The sequence below is a fragment of the Nipponia nippon genome, unplaced genomic scaffold (assembly GCF_047370975.1).
Source record: "Nipponia nippon isolate SJK-2023a ecotype South Korea unplaced genomic scaffold, ASM4737097v1 scaffold_3, whole genome shotgun sequence".
Taxonomy (NCBI): Eukaryota; Metazoa; Chordata; class Aves; order Pelecaniformes; family Threskiornithidae; genus Nipponia; species Nipponia nippon.
The window spans coordinates 86733529-86756922 of NW_028262347.1; the positions used below are offsets into that span (position 1 = coordinate 86733529).

The 23394-nt window shown below is 40.1% G+C and overlaps 1 protein-coding gene across 3 annotated transcripts in view; it reads left to right on the plus strand.

The window, feature by feature from the left end:
• The window catches only part of PRKG1 (protein kinase cGMP-dependent 1), a 513542-nt gene that overhangs the window by 415104 nt on the left and 75044 nt on the right, over positions 1-23394 (plus strand). For all 3 annotated transcript variants that reach the window (XM_087766550.1, XM_009466038.2, XM_087766551.1), the window contains exon 8: positions 16543-16608. In XM_087766550.1, the coding sequence (XP_087622676.1) occupies positions 16543-16608 (66 nt within the window). The remainder of the gene's footprint in view (positions 1-16542; positions 16609-23394) is intronic.

Consider the following 23394-nt stretch of genomic DNA (forward strand, 5'->3'; position numbering starts at 1 on the left):
CTTGTAGCTGTTGTGTTTCATTGGATTTCCCTTCCCAAGCAGATGGGTTCCCCAAGGGACAGCACAAAGTCAAGTTTCTCCCTATTAAAAAGGCAGAGTAGACCCCATGTCAGATAACAGCCTACAAGTACCTGCCTTGCAAGTTATCACACCGCGATGGTGCCAATAATCACTCTGTTTCCCTGAAGCAGTAAGAAAAGCTGGTTAAAATTAATAAAGAGAGGGGGGTATTTTTGCAAAATATCTCATCCTGGCTGCAGGCGCCGATTATTTAGTAAGTGATGTTTTGCTCTTTCAAATGTTAACACCTGGGTGAACAGCTGAGGTGAGGATACCGCTTCTCGCAGGTGTATAGGCAGACTTCCCAAGTTCATCTGCCACCTTCCCTGGCAGTACCTGCTTCTGGAAACATTAGACTTTAGGTCATATCTCGTTCACCAGCAGAGATGACTATGAAGGGCCAAAGGAAATTGTGTTCACCTGGGTTTTGTTAGTTGTCAGTCTTGTTAAGTGCTATTTATCAGAAAATAATGTGGTGTTATTATCTTTATATATATATATAAATATCAGAAAATAATGCAGTATCATGTATCTTTAGCAAAATACTGCTAATACTTACCTTTCTTATGCGTTTAGTGAACACGTGGCTTTAATATATGTCATAAAATGATACTGAGGGACTCAGATCAAGTCTTTGAATAAGATAGCAGTGGTATAGAGATAAAACTTTGTTAAAATTCCCGTTGCTTAATTCATTTGATTTTTTTTGCAGAAAACAGGAAATATTCTTATTTATATTTTAGAAACGAAAGGTGAAGTGAAAACCTATTTTCTTATAGTTGCTTACCTTTAGTCTTTTTCTGTGAGACCTAAGAATTCTTATCAACAGGTTTTCTTCATCACTGTCTATATGTTTCTGCTATGAGATAAGTGAAATAGGGCTCAGCCTGTCATACTCATTTTAGAGTATGGCCCAGGGACTCGAAATACCCACAGCCCCCAGTTCGAACACAGTGTCACATGCAAACACATGCAAAGAATGGTGAATAAAAGCCATTAACAAATATTTTAAGTTTAACTTATCGATTGTAAGCACAAAACAATATTGTTTCATGGATTTTTCTCAAAAAAAAAAAAAATCTATGTGTTTTTCAAAAAATGTCTTTGAATTGAAAAGTTTGATAAGTGTTGTCCTAGGGATGCCTTTATTTTGCCTATATAAGGCTAATGGGAATCCTTCCTTGAAATATGCATGTGAAATTTGCATGTGAAATTTTAATACTCTGGGAAGACAGTAACTTTTCTTCTAAACTTCTCTATGTCATGAATGCACCAGAATTTCATATCTTTAGAAAACGAATTGAGTAGAAGTTGCATTCTCATTGAGACACTGACATCCCAAGAACACCTAATGGTACTATTACTACCAAGCAAGAAAGATCCAAATTATGAATATTAATACAATATTATGAATATTAATACAATAATAACACTTACAAAGAAATGTAGTTCTTGGTTTCCAGATGACTTTCGCAGAGTACTTAGACTACTATATCCAAAAGCTGCCTATATATTTCAACTGTAGACCTCATTTCTATAGATAAGATATCTGGGCTTTCCACCACCCTGATCACTGCAGGTAAGGTGAAAGTTGTAGGTAGATTAAAAAAAAAAAAAAAAAGCAATATCCCATGCTCGATCATTGATGCAGGGTTTGTATTTTGTGGTTATAGAAGATGGCACAGGCCATAATGTAGGAAAACAGTACAGAGTAATCCTTGTCATAGTCGTTTTGTAAAGCTGCCTGTAAGTTATGAAAAGTGATACCCATAAATTACAACTATAGCCTATTTAAAATTCTGCTGCGGTTTGCTGGCATTTGAGCTAAAAAATGATGGTAGGAAAGAAAGCACAGGTAGGAAAGAAAGCACAGGTAATCTTTCTCTTACTATTGCGTGATATAAAAAGGTTTCTTTTTCTTGTTCTGTCGATGTTATTACTAAACCAATGGGTTTTAGGCAACTTGATATGACAACAAACCATAAGCAAAACCCCAGTGCTTTGTTTTAGATAACGTAAGTTTTCTTTTTGATGGGATTTATGCCCAAATTCTAATCCTACCTAAACTTTCTCCCTTTCCAGCTCCAGATAGATATGGTTTTCTTTATATACATGAAGGTAAAATGCAGTTCAATGTTAAATCAATTAAAAATGGTTGAAAGCCAACCTGCTTCAATGTTCTCAATCATTTTATTTAAGCTTTGAGTCGTATTTCTTCTTTGGCCAGACATTTTTTTTTAAACCTTTTAATCCCTTATTAAATTTCAATAAGAAATTGCCCATTTTAACACTTTGAGTGGTTTAGTGCAGATCCAGAGAGGCACTTCACCCCATCAGAGGAGGAGCTTGGGCTCATCTTGGTTGCATCTGTGGGGCAAGTCACTGAGCTCTCAAAGTGTTAGAATTTATGATTTCATTTCAGGTCCATCTATCATTTCAAATTCAGATTTTAATTAGAAATACAATACATAGCAGGGCATGTCTGCCTCACCAAAAGAGGTATGGTCTTAACTCGATTTATTTGGAGCCTTTTAGTGTGCTAGGGCTGTTGCATGGGACTGTGGTGTATGGAGGGTTTTGCTCCAGATGCAGCTGATGATGGTCCATAAATTGTACGTGGACCAGAGGGCTGAGAAACTGGAGAAGAGCTGCAGTCCTGCCATGCAATACCTTTGCACACTGGATGTGTGAAGGAAGGGGAGAACAAATTTGTACCTGTTCATACTTACTGATGAAAGTCATTCTGCTATTTCCCGTGTTAAATGGCCTCATATTCAAACACGATGTTGGGATTCATCACAATTTGTTCTTAGATATCTGTTTGGCTGATATAAATTGTAAAAGAAGGAGAAGGTTTCTTGAAAGGTTATAATGGTTTTAAATTATGGCTATAATAATTGCTTAGATTTTTATTGTGTGTTCCCTGGTGCTGGCTGCTGAATCTTCCATGTTGATATTCAGATATTCATTAGCACGTGTCATATAAAACTAGCCCTTGAAGCCCTCAAAGCAATAAAATCCATTGTGTCAGGGTGGTATATGTCCACTGAGAAGAAGACTGGCTGCTCGGCAGTACAAAAGAGCTGGTATAACATCGTGCTGTCGAGGCCAGCAACTGTCGCTGCGATAAAATACCTTTTGTTGAGGTTGTTCAAAGCAGTACAATATTCATCAACACACTGCCATCAGTAGGAGACGAGGCCGGGAATGAGGATCTCTCACTTTCCTCCTGGGAATATGCTAGGTGACAACCCTAATTGCTCTCTTAACACTTCTATCATACTTCCAGCAGCATAATTTCCTGTAGGTCAGAGAAGTGTCACCCCCACCGGTGCCAGAAACTAATTCATTTCTTTCCACGTCAGTTCAATTCCTTGGGTAGGATTCTTGCAGCAACAGAGAAGAGCTGGTCACAGGCTCTGTTTGTAATTTTCTTAGACATGTCAGTTGTAAAACTTAATTTAAAGCTTTTTAAAAAAAAAAAAAAAGTTTTTATCAGCATAATATACTTCTAGTAGTTGTGATGTTCTCAGATAATAAATATGAATGATTATTCCTTTTACAAGAATGTGTTTATCAGAGTTAATTTTGATGCTTTTCTGCAGCTGGTGGATAGAGCAGAGCCGTGGAGAGTCAAATGTTGTGTCTTGGACGCTTGCTCTGTGATTCCTTGCTTGGATTCGGCTTTACTAAGGAAATACATTCTGAAAAATGAGATCTGCAAAATCCTGTGGTAGAGATGTGTCACATCCTATGTGTTCAACGTATTGTTTAAGACCAGTAATCTTTATTAGTTGAAGATTAGGCTCTTTTTCAGGCTTAAGCTCTTTTTTCAATAGTGTTAGTGGTTACTCTCGTACTTGTAATTTTATCTTTTCTAATCTAATTTCTTTAACTTCAAAGACTGTAAACCAGATGTTTGGTGTAATACTTAAATTAATGTTTTCCAAAATACTGTATGTCTTGTCCTCATCACAGGAGCATAGAGCCACTCAGGTCAGGACAGACATCTGGAGCTCCGCTGGTTCACTCTGCTTCTCCAAGCAGAGCCAGCTGTTGTTTTCTTCATTAAATTGTGTTGTGACTGAAGTGGGATCAGGCCTTGTAACTGTGAGGTTTTTGTTTGGTTTTATCAACTAAACCTTGATTATTTTTTTGTTGGTTTTTTTTACTAAATGAAAAGTAGGCACTGGACAGGAGGTGGTTGTTAGAGCGGGCCATGCTGTGACTATAGGGCAAGATGAAGGTGAAGGCATAGAAATCATTACACGTAAAAGGTAATCAAAGCTTTTAAAAGAAAGTAGATTCAGACTTAGGGGACCTCATTATCTCCATCCTTAAGCTCAGATCAATCTAGTTTCTGAAACTGGATGTGTGAATCCATCGCAAGTGCCGTAATTACTGGGAAGAACAAGAGGCATAAGAAACAAGGGGGCCGTTCAGGCAGCTACCAGCTGGAAAATGGCAATGTTATACAATCCTTAATTATCCTTTCCTTCCAAATTTGTTGCAAAGGCTTGAAGGAAAATGCTACACGTTGTGTCTGTGCAGGAGAACCCTATTTTTGGACAAGGGAACCACAACAGGTATCATCTGTCTAGATTTGAACACAAGGTTGTATGTGGCACCACGTGCAGATGCAGAAATTAAACAGCATGAGATGGAATTCTAGGAGACATTCAGAGGTGTATTCAGAGGAAACAGGACAATATTTGTCCCCTTGTACAAAACCCTGGTGAGATCTGGTCTGGAGTATTCCAAACCACTGAGGACATTTAGGTTCACAGAGGATAAATTCATGCTGGTCCAGATACGGAGAAGACAAGAGAGCTTAAGACAAAAAGTTAGGAGACCTTGATTTGTTTAACTTGGTGAAATAAAATCTGAGAAGGTTTTGGAGTTTTGTATATAAAGGGGAAGAAAATAATTATTTTAATTGAGGATGGTTTTGGTCCATTTGTTTAGATTTAAGCTTGCAATGAGTAAATTTAGACTGGGAAACAGAAAAAGGTGACTAACCATTAGAGAAACAAGTTCTGGAAGCATCTTCAATGGCTATACTGACAAAACATTTGAATTTGAATCTGTCAAGTTTGTGAAGGTTATTTTATGGCATATCTGAAATAGCAGGAAAATTGACTTCGTAATCCATGAGATTCAGGAAATTCCCACCAGCTCCAGGTGATGTCCAGAACCAGAAATGAGGATCCCCAGGTGGTGGTCCTGTTCCCTTCTAGCTCCAGAACTCACGGGAATTCCAGCTCTGGTAGGAATCTGCGTTCAGCCCCAACTCCACAGACTCAGAAATCAAAAGTGGTTTAGAGTATGAGTTTGAGGTCCAGTTCTGTGTACAAATGGGGACCAAAAAAATGTATATATCTGCTTTTCTTGACAGTGAAGTCAGTATATTACCAGGTCTTAATATAGCAAAGAGAGAGAAAGTGATCCTAAAATTAAATTAAAGGTTTTATATTTGAAAATCATGGAAATTTTCCACCAGAAGATTGCAAGATAAAAATTAAAATAAAAATCATGATATGCCATACAAAACCTTTAGCATGAAGAAGAATGGTAAGAGAGAATATTTAAAAGCAGTGGTACAATGTCTCTCATCTCAACTAAGTGACTGTGAAAATTAGAATGTGAATTAATTTATGACGTAGATCCCATTATAATGTAGAAGTATAGGTTTCTACAGACGCACAAAAAAAAAAAAAAAACAAGCCAGCTGGAGTTCAGGATATTTCCTGAAGGCAAAGGCAGCCACACCTGAGTTAATATAAAATGTAAGAAAGCCAAAACCATTATTCTTTCTGGGCATTAGTGAGTGCTTAGGTGTTGTGTCCTCTGCTTTTATAGGATGTGTGCTCGAATTCACTAGGACAAGTGGAGAGTCTGTACCAGCCACAAAGTGCCATATGTATTTCTAGTGCAATTCAGCTTTCAGACATGGCCAATCATTTCCTACTGAAATAGATTTAGAAAAATAAATACATCCACCTCCACAGTAATTAGCATTACCTACATAAATGTAAAATGCCCTGCACATGCAGGTGTGTGCTGCACAGCTGTTTTGCCAGTAGAAAAGTGATGAAATACTCTGCATCGCCGTCCAGGGCAACAGCACATTTTTCCACAAACTCAATTCTGGACTCATTTTTAAATCTGCAGAGAAGTTACTGTTAGGAGTTGGATAGGACTGTCTGGAGTATCAGCAACTTTGGGGTTATATTTGTTTTAAGTTGTGATTTATTTTGTATTGTGGTTGCTGAATGAAGACTGTAAATGCTGCCTTCAAAGGACTTGCCCCTGCTCATCTAGGCTCAGTGTAGGTGGAGCGTAAAATCTCTTTTGGCTTTTTCAGTGCTTCTCTGAAGTTTTTAGCTTCTCCTCGGGCTGCAGCAAATTGATTTTTCAGATTTTTCACTTTATTTTCTGAGACTGTATTATGCTGCTCTCCAGACATGACGTAACTGGGTTCAGGGGTTTTTTAGGAAATGTATTAGTGGTGATAGAGCATAATCAAGGGGATTTTTAGCAATATTTTTTAAAACCTACTGTATCCTTCTTTTTTTACTAATGAGATTGTTCATTAAGGTCTACAAATACTTTCTAATAGATAAAAAATAGGTGTCTTGTGACGATGTCTTTCACAGGCAGAACATCTTTTGCTGTTTCATCAAAACTTCAGTGTGATGCATTTTTAAGCCGTTATATTGTGCTGGTTTATATTAGATATACAGCTTTTCCATAGCTTGGCAGGCTTTGTGATTAGTCGGTGGTTGCTTAAATGGTGAAATCCCGAGGGAGTGCAAACTGAGCATCTGAAAGACGGGGGCATTTCTAGTCCCACCTTCACACCTTCAACAGACAAGACAGGGATGAAGGTTTGGCCCTATGTATCCTCTAGGCAAGCACAGATCATTTAGGATGTGGTTATAGAGTCATCTTAAGTGACCATATGGCTGTGTTTGTGCCAGAGACTGGTGCTGGACTTCCCCGCATTCCCACCATGTCCCTTTCCCTAGCACTGGTGATTACTGCCTGTGGAATGAGTTGCACTGATCTACCAGAAAACTAAGCCTGCAGAAGGTTTGATGTATCTTAGATCAGTTTAAGGTGATCACAGAGCCGAAGTATAAAATCTATTCCATCACTCCGTGCACAGAAAGGAGAAAATCGAAGAAAATTAGCAGATTTACATCTTTGTTGATGATAAACTTTGCCCATAATTTTCCCTTCCATGCTGTTCGCACCATCAAGTAACACACAGAACAAGAAATCGAGTACTCAGGCCCCATCAGCACGTCAGCACCACAGACCATGATGTTGCAGAGGGATGCTCTAGTTGGCTTTGCAGGAGTTAACCTGACCATCAGAGGAGTCAAGCGTGGCAGTGTGGAGCCCAGCATGGGCTGATTTCATCTTTGTAGCTCTTCTGAGTGCTGCTGGTACCTGCTCCAGCTGGCTGAAAGTTGGGTCAAGTGTCTCCATGCTACAGTTTAGAGCAGTACTCAAATAAAAGTGCAAGCTTGCATAGGCTCGCAGAGCTTCAGAAAAGCTAATTGCATCAGCAGGAGGCTTTGAGAAGTTTGTGGAGGATGCCGATTTCTTGCAGGAGTCCCCCTAGCTCATCTGGAAGCTATCTGTGAAACCTCACTTAACAAGATTTGAAAAGGCTGCAGAAGAAAGAGCAGCAGCAAGTATCTCCAGCTCCCTTGCTGCACTTGCATCAGCAGGCGCCAGTGTGGTCCTTCGTGTCGTTAACTGTTGCTGTCCAGGGCGTTAATTTTGTTGTTCTAGTCCAAAATGAAGGGTTTGGGCACTTCCTGCTCTTGCTTGTGGTGCTTTTGTTCCTGTTATCGGTATAACTTTTCACGCAGCAAATATGAGAAAGGGTTCACTGTAATTAGCCAAGCAAAACTCATTCTGAGTGAAACTGGGTGCTGAGGTGGGTGCTGGTAACAGGGTGCTCCTGCACTCCCGTACACAAGGAGGGGGTGGCGTAGGTCCTGGGTCCAGCCAGGGAGTTCTGCCAGGAGCAGCAGGAGGTGGGCAGAGACAGGGCTGGAAACAAGGCTACAGCATCAGGTGTGGTGTGTCTACATTGTAGACCCAAGGTCCATCCAAGAAATAGGGCCAAGACAAGAGACAAGTCCATACCTACAACTCAGGGTCCCAGGCTGAGGGTCCATACCTACAACTCAGGGTCCATACCTACAACTCAGGGTCCCAGGCTGAGCTCCCAGACCATGGGCAGAAGATGTGGGTGAAGGTCCCAGTGAGGATCCTCAGGGCAATTAAAGCCTATAGGCTCAGTCAGGGCAATGACAAGCTCTTTATTTTATTAATACATTTAAGTCCTTGACATCAGTAACAACAGTTGGGTAATATGGAAGAAAGTCAAAGGATTTGTGGGGTAAAGGAGGGATGCAGTGAATTTGGCCTGCAGAGTGAAGAAGAGGTGGGTGCACCTGGAGGAGTCTGTAACATGGGGAGGAAGGTAAGATGGGCACAGTCACCTGGGTGGTGATACTGGGGTCCACTGTCCCGGGCAGAGCATTGGCCATGGGAAGAGGTAGATAAGAGTATGGTGCAAACCACATGCCTTAGGTGGGATTGCAGCAACCTGAAGCATAGGGAAGTGGGAATTTGGTACCCAGAAAGCTTGGTGGTGGAGCGTCATGGTTTAACCCCAGCTGTCAACCAAGCACCACCCAGCCGCTCACTCACTCCCCCCCGCCCCGTGGGTGGGGGAGAGAATCAGAAGGGTAAAAGTGAGGAAAACTCCTGTGTTGAGATAAAGACAGTTTAGTAGGTAAAGCAAAAGCTGCACATGCAAGCAAAGCAAAACAAGGAATTCATTCACTACTTCCCATCGGCAGGCAGGTGTTCAGCCATCTCCAGGAAAGCAGGGCTCCATCACGCGTAACAGTTACTTGGGAAGACAAACACCATCTCTGCGAACGTGCCCCCCCCTTCCTGAGCACGATATCATATGGTATGGAATAGTCCTTTGGCCAGTGTGGGTCAGCTGTCCCAGCTGTGTCCCCTCCCAGCTTCTTGTGTATCCCCAGCCTCCTCGCTGGTGGGGTGAGAAGCAGAAAAGGCCTTGGCTCTGTGTAAGCACTGCTCAGCAGCGATGAAAACATCCCTGTGTTATCAACACTGTTTTCAGCACAAATCCAACACATAGCCCCATACTAGCTACTAAGAAGAAAATTAACTCTACCGCAGCCAAAACCAGCACATGAGGGCTGGTAGTGGCAGCCAAGGACAAGCGGTAGTGAAAAAATAGCTGCCAGTTTGTCATCTAGATCCTGCTGATGGCATCCATAAAGGAGAAGGCATAATCTCATTACAATTCCCCTTCCCTTCTTCATAGTGCTTAGGAATTTAACAAGAGCATTGTTCAAAATGTAATTCTTCTTAAAATAAAAAAGTCAAGAATTCACAATAAACTCTTAAAAAATGTTCTCAACTGAAAGAGCCTCTTATCATTTGCAGATAGGCCAGACATCTTTGTGATGAGATGTGGTTTCAATAAACAAATACATTGCTCATTGCTTCAGCATGACAAAGGGTATTTGTCCCAGTGCTCTCAATGCACAAAGAAGCCAAGCAAGAAAAAGAACATAACAGTCATAGTAATACTTGAAGGGAGAAAAAAAAAACCCAACAGCTATGTAAGGGCCTCAGCCTGTAAGAAGCTTCTTTGGATGCAATTGTTTCCACCAATCTTACTGAAGACTCCCCTCTGTTAATGCAGTGTTTGGGCTATAAATATAGTGGCTACAGATAGTAAGGCTGGCACGCTGTCCAAGTGGCACAGTTGAGGGATAACATGATCCCTGCCTCTGCAGTGATCACATGCATGCAGCTTTATGAACATGCCAACACAGTAAAGATGTTAGGCCAAATGGATGCAGCCTCATTAATTCTTGAAGAAAAGCCAGCTGCCAGTTCTGGTAGCGCTGAAGCTAATTGCTGCCTGTATAATCTAACGCACTTCACTTGAGCTCCTTGTGTGTTGGTTTACTCACCTATAAAATAAGTTTAGAGATATTATCATATACCTTAGCTGCTTCTGAAATTTAACTGTGACTATGTGAACCTCTTGCACGTGGTTTAAAATGACATTGCGTAAGCGCAGTGTTGATATTGTTCATGTGCAATAGATGTATCATGTTAGTTTAACTCTCAGATCACAGTTTGATTTGATTTTAATATAGCTGGTTTTGTAAATAATGGCAAATTAGTAACTTATTGCTCAGGGAAAGTGCTTGTGGGTTAAATTAGCTGTGGCAGAGGTCATAGATTATTTCCTGAGCAGTTTGCAATTATCGATTATAGATTAAATATGGTGAGAATATACCAAAAGTGTATAATAAAGTTAATAAAAAGATACCTCTTTGTTAATGCCATGACCCGTGTGGTTCATAACCCTTTCATACTGTTGCAGCCACAATTACCTTGCAGCCAGGAGTTAGCAGAAGAACCTGATTATGCCTCACAGCAACGGGAAAATCCTCATGCTGACTGTCAAAAGAGTAGGTACTGTCAGATTTATGCCAGTGTCACAGTAATCAAGTGGTAGCAAGACCTTTTTTTCTCTGCTTTCAGATCACGAGGAGCACATACCCTTCTCTTCTTGGACTAGTTTTCAGCTGACACAACCCCCTCTAGGTTTCGTGAATCACTGGCAGCTTATAATCATGTATATAAATGTGAAGGTGGCTAGCCGGGGCTGATTTTACACCAGCTTTCAAAAATGCAGCAGATGGTCTCTTTGTTATCAATACATTTTGCCCTCTGCATCTCCTCATTCGCTTCCAAGTGGCAGGAGTGGATTCAATATTATCAGATTACTTATGATAGTGCCTGTCATAGTGCTTCTGCTTTAATTAATACTAATAAAAAAACTGTAAAATAGTATTTTTAAACCATTTTTTCTGAATGAACTGAAATGTTGTTCTATAAGAAATGTTTTCTTTTCCCAGTAGCCATGTAGCCTAAATTGCACCAGAGCTCAGGTGGTTGGTTGTGTGTGCATTCTGATATGTGCCTTCAAATTGGGGTGCCTCAAAAGAGGCAGAATCTCTTACCCCTTATGTTTCATTCCTTTTGTAGAAGGTGTGATTTTAATGCCTTCTCCTATTGCAACTATGATGACTTTCATAGATTTTATTGAATGTCATAACTCTTTTCGAGTGAAGGTTTTTCAAGTTGCGCATTTTATTAGATTCACATTAAAATTTTTAGAAGTTTAGTAGATCACATTGTATTTAATTCCAGTAGCATATTTTTATAGTCAAAACCAATGGCAAATGGATGTTGTGTTCTCAGAAAGCTGAAGTGTTGGGAAACCAAACCCCAGTCTACGAGGGTTGTTTTTCTCCAGTCAGTAGGTCCGGGTAACTGATACAAGACCATAGTTTACACCATCAATCATGATGGACCACATCACTGTTCTGTAGGTCTGCATTGACTTGACTTCAGTCATGGCTACCAAGAAAAAGCAGGAGAGGAGGGTGCAGTTGATGGCACCATAAAGTCAACCTTTGTTTTTACTTCCATGTGTGTTAGGTGATCACATCATTCACAAGGATAGTCCTGATGTTTCAGATAAAACTTACTACAGGTGACACCTGTCCTGATCAGACTGTGTTTCCTGGGAAAAGTGATGGCCATCCTATCTAAATGGGCTTGTAGACTGCCAAAGGGCTGTTGGCTGCAGCAATATCCCAAAATGTATAGTTAGTGTTGTTTTTTTTATTTCTTCCTGTAAAATTGATGATAACAACCCATTTTTATTTGACCAAGTAACTGAAGGACCTTTACCAGCCACCAAGAGCAGATGGTTCAGTGTGTGGTCCTTGGTGGTTGGTCTGCAGAAGCTGCAGCTGCCTGAGAGAGGTCTATGGTAGAAAACTCAAGTCCTGTGGGACTTCTGGAAATGAGTGTTTAGATCATTTAAACTTGAGAATGGTGTTAATGAGGGTTTTCAAAGAAAAGATGGAAAGAAAAAATTAGGTCTTCCCTAATGGGTTTTAAAAATTTCCTGCGGAAGACTGTCCGGAGGTTCCTAATTTGCTGATATTCAAGTTCTTTAATGCGTTTTACCACTTTCCGGCTCTGTACGCTTGACCTTGTTACAGTATTTTTAATAAGGTTGATTTAAAGAATTTAGGACAAGGCATGTCAGAAATAAGTGAAAGGAAAAGAATAAACTATGGGAAAAATCAGTTAACAGCTTGAATTTAGTGGTAATAGCTCAAAACCCAGCATCTCTATCTTGCCTTATTATTTTGCTGGGTATTTTCTGATTACACCGTCACTTTCACATGGGAGGTAAAAATTATCTTTATTGGGTATTCTGAGGAGCGGTACCCAAATTCGGCAATCTTCTGAAAAACAAGCCTTAGCTGTATCCTTTAAGGAGAGGGTTTTGCCTACCTAGACACCTAAAAATGTCTCTACTATATTTTAGCTTGAAATCAATTTTGACTGACAAAATGCTAGTCAGGAGACGAGCAGAAGTGGCTCAGCTGTAAACATGACACTTCCTGCAGCAGGGTACCTGCACCCTATAATAAATGCTGTTTTGTGCTGGGAGGCTGCATCTGGGGGGAGATGATCCCAAAAGCTGGGCAGACATTATGCCAAGGTTGCACCAGTTGAGTCCATCTTCGAGGAAGAACGCAAAGCAGTGTTTGCTGGCAGCGTAACAGCAAGTTTCAAGCAAATATATTGGTATATTGTTAAATTAAACCATCCAAATATAGTTTCCATTTATTTGAAGAATTATATCGGCATTATTAAGGGGGTTAGGTGTGGCAGGAGCTATGAAAGCTGGAGTGGGAGCAGGACTCCAATAAGTTAGGAGATGTAGGAAGATAAATAAACAGAAAGATGGGAATAATTTTAAAATCTATGTTAAATTTTTACAGTCTAAGGTAAAATCAGGGAGCAGAGGCTGACGTATGACCTTATGTCTGGTTAAAACTGCCTGTATTTTTCATATTTCCATTTTCCAACACAGCTTCATGAATAGTGGGATCGATATGCTTTTATCAGAAAACTTCCTGGAAACGGTTAAAAAAATGGTAGTTCTTAAATTGTTGGCAGCTTATCAGAAGCAAAATTGTTGAAACTTCCCAAGTTATATATGGTGAACTGGGCAACAAATTATAAAAAGACAAATACATATATGCATTTCATTTCTTAAATAATGTACTTATGTTTATAGTGATGTGATAACACACTTTGGAAGAGCTTTAGGAACTTGGATAACGTTGCCATCTAATTCCACCGTGGGGTTAAGGAGCTGAATGAAGCACAGCAGTACAAAGTCTCCTGCCCTGGTTTTTCAGGCGCATGCCTGGGAAAGGAGCCGTGCCCGCTGGTGTGCAGCCTTGTACCTCTTTGTGGCTCCAAAATACCCTCTGCTTGTATGTCCCAATGATGCACCCTAGAAACTCCCCCCAGCAGCTGTGACCTTTCTCCAAGTCCCGAAGTTTGAAGCTGGAGGGGCTGTAAAATACCAGAGCTCGCGCAGAGGACAAAATATAGTAACGGGCTGGAAGGAAGCAGGCATTTTCCCAGGAGGAAATGGTGGAGGCAAACAGTAGCGATGGAGTATTCGGAGAGTGAAGGCGATTCCTCTGATGAAGAGCGCTGTTTGTCGGGGAGCAGCAATGAGTACTCCTGTGATGAAGTCCAGAAAGTGTCCGAGTCAGTGCTCGCAAGCAAGGCTTTCACATAATTACTTGTGGCATTTAATGCCATGCACATCTAATAATTACTTGTTGCATTTAATGCCATGCATTTCAATTAACTACTTTTGTATTTAATGCTGTGCACTTCTAATAATTACTTGTTGCATTTAATGTCCTGCACTTTTAAAAACTACTTTTGCATTTAGTGCCATGCACTTAAAATACCTGTTGCATTTAATGCCGGGCACTTCAAATAACTACTTGTTGCGTTTAATGCCATGTACTGTAGCTGGTGGCCACCAGTTGAAATACTACCTTTTAAAACATGGACTGACAATTTGTTTTGCTTGAAGGTGACTGAGGTTAATTTGTAGATCAGTGCCGTGGCCCTAGGTATGTTTGTAATTTTTAAGCATACGTGAGGTGTTGGCAGCATTTGGAAGTCAGACCGTGTCTTGTGTTTCACAGCTGATGCACGTAAAAGTATAACGTTTGTATAGAACTGAAAATACATTGAGTTTTTCCTTCTGCTTTTAGAAACTTGATGAGATTTTTAATCCTGCTTGCAGCCTGATCAGTAAACACTCCCTAACAGGAGAGCATGTGAGGTTTATAGACCCACTTACAATCGATTTAGAGTGTGGGAACAGAAAGCTGCTTTCCCCCATCGGCCCCTTTGTTCAGTATTTGTGGGACGAGGGTCCTGCAGCAGTGGTGGAGCAGGGTTTGTAAGCAAGCAGGTGCAGGATGGCTTTGGAGATAGCCAAAGATAGTAATTTCTTGATTTAACGCTTCATATATGAGCCACTTCATCATTCATTAAAAAAAACCAAACTGTTTTTTTCCTGACTTATCAGTTATTTCTACTTGTGCAGAACATAAAGAAACATCAGAATCGCGTGACATTCTGCATTACAAAAACCCTGCCATCCCTCTCGTTCAGGTGTTTGTGCTAAGTGAGATGCCCTTTGGGAAAGTGCCTTCGTTCTACATTAATTTCATGCTGATTAAAAGGATGTATTAAGTACAAGATAGTGGAAACCGTAACAGTTACTTTTGCATTTTAATCTCTAATGTTAAGGTTTATTTAAAATGTTTGAACTGAAGCCACCAATAGCTCTATTTTACTTGTCTGTAATCATATAACTGTAGTATAGTAACTATAATCTTGTCTATAATCTATAACTACAAAGGTATAAACTGTATTTTTGTGGCAGAAAGGCAGCCGAGATAATGGGACAAATATGTTAAATTTTAACAGGAATTAATGAAAAACCAAATGTTTGCATACTTGTTTTAATGTATTAATATACTGGCAATAGTTGGCTACAGCAACTTAATGGGATATTAAATATTATCATTCCTTATCCTCTCTATGTTTACCAAAGTTTTAGAAGTTAATAGAGATAATTGTCTACTGCTATTCTGCTACTTCTTTCTGCTTGCTTTAAATTACCATAATTTTGTTTATCAGTATGGATAAATTACGACTAATGCACACTTAATTTCATTGAAAATAGACTCAAAGACAGCATTTGAATATAAGCTTGAATATTAATGTTTCTTTAATTTGTATTTCTGCTTGCTCTGTTTTAAAGATATTAAAGTAAAGATAGCTCAAAAGTAATTAAAGCTAATTAGTGATTACCTTAAAGGGAGAGTGCACATTCATTCCTGTATGAGTGCACATGCACCACACTTTTTTTACTATATTAATGCTTTAATACCTCCAATCTTTAAATAGGGGAACTGCTATTTCTAACAGAATTTTTAAATCTCATTTTCTACTTCAGTGGAAATGTACAGTGGTTTTCTAGTCTAAATGAATTAGGTGTGTTTAAAAGAGGTGGGTCTCTTTTGCCTGTAATCCACTTACCCTTCATACGTGGAAAGGTTTGGAGTGCATTTGAATAAAACAGCGACTCTGAATCCTGTGCATTTGTTTGGCCAACACAGAAAATGCAACGACATCTCTATAACCCTGATGAAACATCAGGTCGGTCTGATTAGAATGAATTAACTTCATATTTTGTAGCTTGGGCTGGCCACAGCCAAATTCTCGGTGGGACAGGGAAAGGGAGAACACAAAGCATTTGGTAATGAAGATACAGAAAAAATTCTAAGTGTAATATTTTTAATTTCTGAAAAGCTGGTGAAAAGTACCAGCACAATGTTTTAATGCTGAGACCTTTCAAAAGCTCCATCCTAATCAGACACCTTTTATAGGCACAGTCCCAGCCTCCACCATGCTCAGATAGCAAATGCATAGTGAGTCCTATAGCCTACCATACACGTTGTACCTGCTCTGAGTAGCAGAGCTGGTGTCCTACTTAACTAGATGCTTCATGTTCCAACATTTAGATGTTATGTAGGTTTTGGGGGAGAAGGACATGAGCAGAAGTCTAAATGTTCATAAATAAATTATGCTAATAGCTAATATTTTTATAAAACTGTTTCTATGCACAAATGTGCATAGTAAGAAATGAGACTTTGCCTAAAGCAGATAAAAAGGATGGGCTGATGCATGTCTGGATGTCTTATTTATAAGGGCGACCTGTTTCTCTCTTTCTGCTCATGCGTGGTTTTTCACTTTTGTGTGCTTGAAGCCTCTATGGATGGTGAACACCAAATCAATATAGGGGAAAAACTGTGAAACCCAGAAATTTATTATTGAAATGCTTTAGGAATGCAATATGTTTGGAAATAAAAAGGTGGTCATGAAAATAATACAGCTTTTACTTAAGAAATGTATTTTTTCTTTCAGGGAGGATGTCAGAACGGCCAACGTCATTGCTGCTGAAGCGGTAACTTGTCTGGTCATAGACAGAGAGTAAGTACATCATTTTCCTGCCTTGGGGTGGGATGTATCTCCAGTTAGCACCTTTTACAGTTTTTAACTAAAGTCTTTGATCATTTTCTCCAGAGAGGTCATTTAATTTTGAGTAATACATTCACAGCCCTTGATGAAGTAGAGGGAAGATCCCCCTTAAATCAACAAAACAAAACTCAGTAGCGACACATGGAGAAAATTAAGATGCGCAGAAAGACAAAATTGAAATAAATGGGGAGGTAGCATTACTGTGGAAATGGATCCAGGCCTTGTGGTGCAACACAGATTAAGTTTGTGTCAGCAAAATGTCACAAAAGGCATCAAGCTTCTGGCAAATGTTAAATCAGGATATTGTTATTCTATCCCATGTGGGCATGGAGAGCCTTCAAGCAAAGGATATAGCCTTGCTTGAGGCTCTGCAGCTCAAAGGAAATAGAGGAGACCAGAAGAGTAAAATAATGTCTTATATCGGGAGCTTGAAAGAATTAGGGGGTTTTAATCTAGAAAAGAAATGCCCGGGCTCCAGAAAACAGTGCTGCAAATTTAACTGCTCTCTGCAATTGTTGAGAATGGGATTTAAAAAATTAGCATTACGTTGAAATGTCAACATGACTCTTTGGGTGGTTTTCCTGTTGTGAGGGCAGTGAAGCACTGGCATAGACCATCAAAAGGTACAGACAAATCTTCAACAGGAATCCTTGCAAGGGAATGTATAGATCTGTGAAACCATGGGAGGTGTGGGTAGGTTGAATGGGAATTGACTTTTCACTGCCTCCCCCAGTGAAACCCAAAGAAACATGCAGGAAGGAGGTGAAAGCCAAAAGGAGGCGTCTCTTCACATGGAGATCACTCACAGAGCCATAGGAAAATGAGAATAGTTTGCAAGTGTTCAAAAGGAAAATAAATCCATTGGATTTATTAAATATGTAGGACCTACCTCTGGGCTAGGAAGTTTTGGAGAGCTGTAGGAGAGTACCAAGGCAAATATCACAAATGGTTGCTCAGTCCTTGAACTCTTCCCCAGGCACATAGTCTTGATGCAAGACACCATCAAAGGTCAGGTGCTGGGTTAGGATTGACCTCAGAAGCCCTTCTTATATTCTGGTGAGATAAGTGAGAGGTGCTGGAGTATCTTATAGGGGTGATCTACATACACTCAATCCTGCTTTAATACAAGCGTTTTGTATTCAGTTATCTCTTGAGATTTCTTACAGTCCTTCATTTCTAGAAATCTAGTGTTGGGGAATAATATTTCAAAAATCCTAGGTCTTCTGATACGTTAGTTTGGTTATGATCAATTTAAAAAAAAATACAGTCTGTCCGTTGAAAACAGATGGGGAACTTCAGGACTGTAAGCTGAGTGGCTTTCTTGCACATACACAAGGAAGGTAGCCTGGTAGATAAAATACGCATTATTCCTTATCGTTCCATGGGGCAAAGAGAAGAAGAATTTACATAATTAGATAATTTAGCAAGCATTAATTCAGAGAAATATTAAGCAACAAGTAATTTATGCATTTTTTTCTGAATGCTTCTGCAAGGGATATTTTTGTTTTGCACTGCAAGCATTTAAAGAAAACCAAATAACTAGTAATTGCAGAGTTAGACCTTACTGATCATTTCACAGACTGTTTCTTTCCTTGCCTGTTGTGCCTTTTTCTCAGAATATAATGCCCTTGAAATAGTAAGGAAGTACAAGTCCAATTTAAACTGATGAAGTTGTAATTAATCTATACCAAACATTCTAGTAATGCGGTAGCATTACTCTCTCTAGTAGCAGAGTAACACTATTCATAAGAATCCTATTTATAGTGCAAGAAAAGTAATGCTATTTATAGTTCAAGGAAGGTTGTCCTGTGTCCTGGCCAGTTCTGCCTTTCTTGTCATAGCTCTTCTCTTAGATTATTATTTAGGTATGCGGATAACTGTAGAAGCTAATTTTAATATGGAGAAAATCTACTAAGACTTCAGTAAATTTGGAAAATTGTGCAGACGCTGTTCTGTTAATGATGGAAAAATAGCATTTCTTTATATCCAGATACACAATATTACAGCATTTGGTTTGTTACAGCGGTCACAGTAAATGTTCACGTTGAGTTACATGCACAGTAGCAATGGAAACTGGAAGTCAGCTTTACTAACAGTCAGATGCTATTCTGCGCAGAAGGAGGAGTGATGCATGTCATTAAGGTTGCATAATATTTTCTATTACAAGACAAGCTCTTTGCCTAATCAAATGGAACTATTGAAGCAGCAATTTTCATGTCTGTGCGTGTCTCAATCTGAAACATTTGAGCAAAATTGATGTTGCAATTTCAAAGAACAAGTTATGGGAAAATATCGTTTCCTTAACAGTCAATCCGTTTCTCTGAGAAACTGAAGAATTTCAGTCTTATGGACAGTAGGGGTTAATATTACCCATTGGCATTGTCTTGTCATCAGAGTAACTCTTTGAGCTTCCTTTTAAAAGTCTTCCCAAGATATCAAAAAATTGTTCCACAGAACACCTGAGAGCCACACTGCTAATACAGCTGCCGTACTCCTATCTAGTTAACATTTGAACTGTAAGTCACACCTTGGTATCACAGCAAGTTATGCCTAAGCAAGGTGGAAGACTGGTCTCTGGATTTGACAATATTATGAGCAATTGTAGGGCTGGTTTAGTTGCTGGAGGATTTTGAGGGTAATAATACAGGAAACTTTCTTTATAGGGATGAGCCAGGCCACCAAGCAAGCTCTGGGAGAGCTGGGTTTGAGATGGGACATTGCTTAAGTGTGAAAATATGAAGTGGTTTGCCTAAAATAATTTCTGAAGTTCAAAATATATGTATTAAAATGCTACAGGGGTGAAGCAGTGGGAGTTGAAAATACCATGAGGAAAGCCAAATGGTAGTACATAATGGATCTTTAATTACCAAACTCTCACAATGTCAGTGCTGCCTTGCTTTGTAATTTCCTTGTGAAACAAGAAGGCCGTTACAGTCACAAAAACACCCCAAAGACACTCAAGAAGTAGTATAGTTATGTCATGCAAATCTATGTTAGACATGCTTTGCAACAATGGATTTTCAGCATCCTTTGCTTATGTAGAAACGAGCAGAGTCATGATCTAACAAAGAAAATGAACTGCAGTGCAGCAAGCATTTGAAGTCCCACATTAAAGTCCCACAGACTTTAAGCCATTTTGTTCCCACTTGTCCTTGTCGTGAAAATATTTGTTATGAAGGACAACATTGACATTCTTTCCATCTTGCAATTACCTTTTTAAGTCCCTTCCTTTACCAGAATAATGAATTTCAGTGGGATTTGGTCCTTAATGCTTTCTGGCTTCATCAGCAGTCTCCACCATGCAGGAGGTGAGATGAAGCCAATCATGCGGCTCCAGCCAAGCTGTAGGAGAAATTTCAGCTGATTTTGCTAAGGCTTAATGTCAGCTTATGCTGCATTTCACGCCCATGTGAATGAATAAATATTTCTCGTGAACAACCTGCAAGTTGAACAAACATCCTTTTCTCTAAGTTGGAGAGAGATGGATTTGATGGATGGACTGTTTGGTGGTAAGGAATGGGATGCATGGTCACATCCAGAGGGTAGTGGTCAATGGCTCAATGTCTGGATGGAGATCAGTGACGAGTGGTGTCCCTCAGGGGTCTGTATTGGGGCCAGTACTGTTTAATATCTTCATCAATGACATAGCGGGATTGAGCACACCCTGAGCAAATTTGCAGATGACACCAAGCTGAGTGATGCTGTTGACAGGCCTGAGGGACGGGATGCCATCCAGAGGGACCTGGACAAGCTCAAGAAGTGGGCCCATGCGAATCTCATGAGGTTCAACAAGGCCAAATGCAACATCCTGCACCTGGGTCGGGGCAATCCCTGATATCAATACAGGCTGGGGGATGAAGGGATTGAGAGCAGCCTTTGGGGTACTGGTGGATGAAAAGCTGGACATGAGCCAACAATGTGTGCTCACAGCCCAGAAGGGCAACCATATCCGGGGCTGCATCAAAAGAAGTGTGGCCAGCAGGTCAAGGGAGGTGATTCTGCCCCCTGCTCTGCTCTGGTGAGACCCCACCTGGAGCACTGCATCCAGCTCTGGAGTCTTCAGCACAGGAAGGACATGGACCTCTTGGAACAGGTCTAGAGGAGGGCCACAAAAATGATCAGAGAGATGGAACACCTCTCCTATGAGGAAAGGCTGAAAGAGCTGGCGTTGTTCAGCCTGGAGAAGAGAAGGCTCTGGGCAGACCTTATTGCAGCCTTTCAATACTTAAAGGGGGCTTATAAGAAAGATGGGGAACGGACTTTTTAGCAGGGCCTGTAGCAATAGGACACGGGGTAATGGTTTTAAACTAAAAGAGGGTAGATTCAGACCAGATATAAGGAAAATTTTTTTTACGATGAGGGTGGTGAGACACTGGAACAGGTTGCCCAGAGAGGTGGTAGTTGCCCCATCTGTGGAAACATTCAAAGACAGGCTGGATGGGGCTCTGAGCAACCTGATCTAGTTGAAGATGTCCCTGCTTGTTGCAGGGGTCTTGGACCAGATGATCTTTAAAGGTCCCTTCCAACCCAAACTTCTCTGTGATTCTGTGACTCTATGTACCTTTAGGAAGATGTCCTTCAGCAATAACTTGAACCCAACAGTGAAGAAGATACAGGCTCAGCATTGAACTTTTAATTTCGTTGTTTTTTTAAACTAGGTAAACTATTTCACATAGGTTCTGCATCGTATTTTCTGGTACTAGCATATAGGGCACAGAAGAAACATGAATGTGAGTGTATATTGTGTTAAATGAGTGCTTTATCTCAGCCTGTTGATACCATTTTGGCCTAGACATAAGAAGCCAATAAGTGGTGGGAGTCAGTAAACTTGGGGCAGAAAACAGGGAAGGTGTGGTGTGTTCTTTTAAGGTAATAAGAAGGAAGAAAATATAACAGCTTGTAAGTTAATAGCAACAGGGAAAGTGCATTTATTCAGGGAATGGAAGTTGCTGAAGATCAGCGCATGTGATCCTTGAGCTGGAAGCTCTGTACAGACAATATGTCACATACTATAGTTCATGGAGGAGAAAACATGAGAGTCTGGGTTGCAACTCAAAATTATTCTGGAGTTTGGATTGATTTTGAAGACGTGGAGAAGTGGATGCACATAGAACTGAAGCATTGCAGACGCCACCTGAAGCATTGCAGATACCAGCTGAGACATCAGTGGACGGCAGATGTCTCGATAAGGACCATGGTTTTTCAAAGGTAATGATCATGAAGAGTGGGCAAGCATGAGCTAGCAGAGGGGAAAAAAGGCATAAAGCAATAGGTTTGTTGTGCTGGGTAATGAACATAAGCAGCAGGCTGTTACTGAAGATGAGAAGGCAAGGAGGAACACCTAGCTCCAGCCAAGAACTGGAACCTGTAAAGAAATCCAGCCTGTGATGGTGCGTAGAAGGGAGATTTTGCAGCTGTTACAGGAAATTCTGCAAGGAATCTGTTGCAAAACTGGGGATTGTGCAAGGAGCCAGAGAGGGCAAACTGGGCCCCCCCAAGCAGAGGGAATTATGGGCTTATCTTGAAAAAAGACAGGCATGTTGTGTGTCAGGAGTAAAGGTGCAAAATTTGTACAGAGATAACAGAAATATGATGGAGGAGCAACCACATGTGAAACATAGCTGGAGAAAAATATGATTAAGGTAATAGGGATTAATTTCATAGTGATTCAATAGACTGGAACCTAATAAGGAGGAGGTGTCCAGCATGGATATCTGTTTTGGGTCAAAATTGCTTTGAAGAAGATAGTAAAGGAGTAGCAGCGAAGGGACTCCTGGATGTGTTTAGATATGAATAGTATAAATACAACAAGTTTTTGTGGAAAGAGGGATTTCTGGACCTGTGTCTTTATAAATGACTGTAACTTTCCAGAGAAGAGGGAAGAATAATTGCTACTAAAAATGGAAGATCCCAGATATTCCCGAATAGGGTAGTGTAGCAAGTAGTAACTGAAACAGCAGAGTTGGTTGGAGCAGGTTTTGGCATGTAATGAACACAGTCACGGGTTGTTTTTTGGTAAGGAGTAATGAGCAGATTGTGGAAGATAACCTTGGATGAAATTATAATTTGTTGATTTAGCTTAAATCAAATCATTTATAAAGTAGGTCTGTAACTGTGATTCTCAATATTAAAAATGGAAAATTGAGAAATTAAAGGAGCTCTTTGGGAAATCAGCTGGACAGGGGCACCTGCGATTCCTTCATCTAATGGGCTTCAGTTCGTAGAAATCTACATCATGGAAAGGCAACACGTTTAGGAAATGATTTATAGGGATTTATAGGAGTTCGTGTTTGGGAACAGCTGAAGAGAATTGACTAGTAGGTTTGCGATCCCTACCAGTGTTTAGAAAATCTGTAGAAAATTAAGCAAGTGTCAGACGTGGGATTTCCAGGTCAGGTAGCTGCTGTGGTGCAGTCATACAAGCTCTACAGTGACCACATTGGGAGTACCATTAATTTTGGTCACACAAGGAAGAGGACTATGACAGCAAGTAGATTATTTGCTAAAACATTAAGAGTTGTCATCTTGCCAGAAAAAAATAGTGTAGTCCTACCTGTTCAGGTGTATTTCAAAGAAACAAGATTAGTAATCAGTAGGAAAAATTTCCAGGGAATTTCACTTTATATTCAAAGTTTCAATATGTCCATGCACTCTGTCATTGAAGAGGAGGTTCCACTAACCCAATAGGGAGAGCAAAATGAGACGGTGACAAGGCTGATCAAATGTGGATGACAGCTT